The sequence below is a fragment of the Sinocyclocheilus anshuiensis genome, unplaced genomic scaffold (genome assembly GCF_001515605.1).
Source record: "Sinocyclocheilus anshuiensis isolate Anshui unplaced genomic scaffold, SAMN03320099.WGS_v1.1 scaffold255, whole genome shotgun sequence".
Taxonomy (NCBI): domain Eukaryota; kingdom Metazoa; phylum Chordata; class Actinopteri; order Cypriniformes; family Cyprinidae; genus Sinocyclocheilus; species Sinocyclocheilus anshuiensis.
In genome coordinates this window covers 183,537-186,702 of record NW_015549578.1, presented here as the reverse complement: position 1 = coordinate 186,702, position 3,166 = coordinate 183,537, and the positions used below count along the sequence as shown (strand labels likewise).

The window sequence follows — 3,166 nt, the reverse complement described above, 5'->3', positions numbered from 1 at the left end:
TATTTAATTTATTTCTTAAATATATTCACGTGTGTGTATTTATTTATACATATAAATATACACAGTACATACACATATTATGTAAACAAAATTTTATTTTGGATGCGATTAATCGATTTGACAGCACTAATATATATATATTTGGGGTCAGTAAGTTTGGGGTAATTCAAACACACCAGTCTCACAGGTATCAAAACTTTTTGTTTTTCAAGAAATTAATACTTTTATTTAGCAAGGATGCATTAAATCAATCAAAAGTGATAGTGAACACATTTATTACTCTTACATTATTGTTACAAACGATTTCTATATTCAATATATGCTACCCTTCGGGGATCCAGACCAGCAGAAGCTTAACTGTATGTGTCCAGTGCGAGCAACGGCTCGTATGCTATGGTCCTCCTAAGAGAGGTCTTCCAGCTACAAAACAGACCCTCAATCGGTGGATAGTAGATGCCATTTCTATTGCCTGTGAGTCCTCTGATCTCTCGATGCAGGACATCTGCAACGCTGCGTGATGGTCCACGCCCCTAACTATCGTCAGGTTCTATGGCCTAGACATGCGAGCCACTCCTGGCTCCTCTGTTCTCGCGCCTTAGCTGTGCACGCTTCCACACTAGGCGAGATTTGAAAGTCTGGCGGCGTGGGCATTCTCGTTCGTGAAGCGTCCTCCGACGCAGCTCGAGTTCCTTCAGGTTATGTATGTAACCATGGTTCCTCGAGGGAACGAGACGCTGCGTCTCGGGGCCATACTTTCGGCATCTCTGCCAGCGCTGGCTTCACTCCTAGAAGCTGATGCGTCCTCCGACGCAGCGTCTCGTTCCCTCGAGGAACCATGGTTACATACGTAACCTGAGACGTTTTTCCACTTTCTACTCAAAGAATCCTGAAAAAAATGTATCATGGTTTCCGCAAAAATATTAAGCACTAAGCAGCACAATTATTTTCAACATTGATCACCAGATTTCTTGAGCAGCAAATCAGCATATTAGAATGATTTCTGAAGGATCATGTGACACTGAAGACTGGAGTAATGATGCTGAAAATTCAGGTTTAGCCATCATATGAATACATTTAATTTTAAAATATAAATTTAAATAGAAAACAGTTATTTTAAATTGTAATAATATTTCGAAATATTACTGTTTTTACTGTATTTTTATCAAATAAATGCAGCTTTGACTTCTCTCAAAAACATCCTATAAAATCATAACCCAAACATTTGAACAAGCTAGCACAAGTTAACACAAGTTAGCTCCTTAATAACTTCCTCCTCCTCCAGATAATGACATAATTTTTATTGGTAAAACAACAGAAATCAGTATCCAAAAAAAAAAAAATTCTTAAAGTTAGTTAGGTTATATCCTATTTTCTTGCCATTGTGTATAGTTAGAACTTAGAATTAATAACGTTTAGGTGCCTGACCTTGACCACAGCATATTTCTGAAAGTCTGGTATGCATATTTATAGAAATAAATTCTTAAATTACAACAAAGACATTCAAAACATTTCAAAAGGTACTGCATAACAGGAATGGCTCACAGAATAACAGTACAAGATGCAGCTGAGCTCAAGCAGTGAATGTTTATCTGTATCGGCATATCTGAGTGCTCATCCATCTGTTGAGATACTTCCTGTATGCCATGCCAGTCTGCACCTGACGGCCCCGTCACAGGAAGTGGTGAAACCAAATACAAGAGGTTTCCTCCAAAGGTGCTCAGAGCTCAACACCACCCAGCCATCACATGCCAGCTGAGGTCAGGACGACATGATTTGGGTCAAACGCCTAAAGATATTTGTATTATGACATTTTTATTTGAAATCTGGCCACATATATTTGAAAATATATTAACAAGCATGTCTTATTATATGCATTAACAAGCATATGTATTAACAAGCAAGCTCTTTTGGGATGTTATGCATAGTATATCGACAGCAACTTGACATATTCCAGATTCTATTTGACATAAAAATTTATTTCTAAACATAAATGTGCCTCTTGGTCTCTGTAGAATGATCAGAACTATTTCAATCATGAATTGTTTAGAGAGCCCAATCCAAAGAGAGGTGACCAACCCTAAACAATTGTGATTGTCAGCACATTTTCAACACTCTTGTTCAGTTTGTTTGAATTGATAATGTAAGCAACCATTCTTTGTAAAGTAGGAGAGGCTGAGGTCCAAAAATATCAAGAGGGAGACCACCCGTCTAAATCGGAGCCTGATAACTGTTCACATTTCATTCCTAATATACACTCTTATCTTGGGCATGCTTGATGGCTTATCTCCATATTCAGAAAAGATATCTTTCGTCATTTTCTCAGGCTCTCGATTGTGGTTTTGAACTCAACCACAACATACAGTAGAAGTTAACAAAAGCAACTTCAATATCAGACCATAAATGAGCGTTTCCTGTCAGTAACTTTTCATTGGGATATTACATCATCTTGCTCAGATTTCCAAACATTGAAATTAACTGAGTGGCATCTGACCCTGGTTGCTGTGTTTTTTCTGGCTGTTGCGGCCCGCCCCCTCAGGCATGGTGTGACTGTATCACAGGAAGTTGAAACCTGCAAAACAAATGCAAAGTGTTAAAAAGAAAACAGTTTCAGTTGATCTATAAGTTACATGTTACATGACAATTATAATCAAAAACGTGTAATAAAAAACAATGGCAGTAAAATGACACTGTCACTTCACAGCAAGAATGTCTGCTTGGAAAATAAAATAATAAAAATAAAATATCAAATATTAATTAAATTAAATTATTTGGTAGCACTGTCACCTCACAGCAAGAAGGTCTGTTTGTAAAATAAAAGAAAAGAAAAGAAAAAGCTCAGTGAGTAGCACCTCACGGCAATGTCTGTTAAATAAATAAACAAAATAAATCAATCAATCAATAAATAAAAATCTGTAGGGCAGAAGCATGTCCTGCACAGTCAGCTCAGACATAAGTCACAACATTATAAGCACCTAACAAATGAGTTGTATACTCCCATTAGTTTAGATGTAGTTTTAAAAACTACAGCAAACTGGCTTATTCTTTATCAGTGCTATAGTGCCTTCCGCTTCTTTCACGAGAAGAGGAAGATAATAAAAAAAATGTAGAGGAAAAAAAATACCAAAGGCCTGAGCCAATTAAAGAGCTAAAACTCGATAGACCCTGT

The 3,166-nt window shown here is 37.0% G+C and overlaps 1 protein-coding gene across 2 annotated transcripts in view; it reads right to left on the bottom strand.

The window, feature by feature from the left end:
- The window catches only part of LOC107657556 (serine/arginine repetitive matrix protein 2-like), a 55,573-nt gene that overhangs the window by 34,036 nt on the left and 18,371 nt on the right, over positions 1-3,166 (bottom strand). For both annotated transcript variants that reach the window (XM_016445694.1, XM_016445695.1), the window contains exon 2: positions 2,492-2,569. In XM_016445694.1, the coding sequence (XP_016301180.1) occupies positions 2,492-2,540 (49 nt within the window). In that variant the 5' untranslated portion in view covers positions 2,541-2,569. The remainder of the gene's footprint in view (positions 1-2,491; positions 2,570-3,166) is intronic.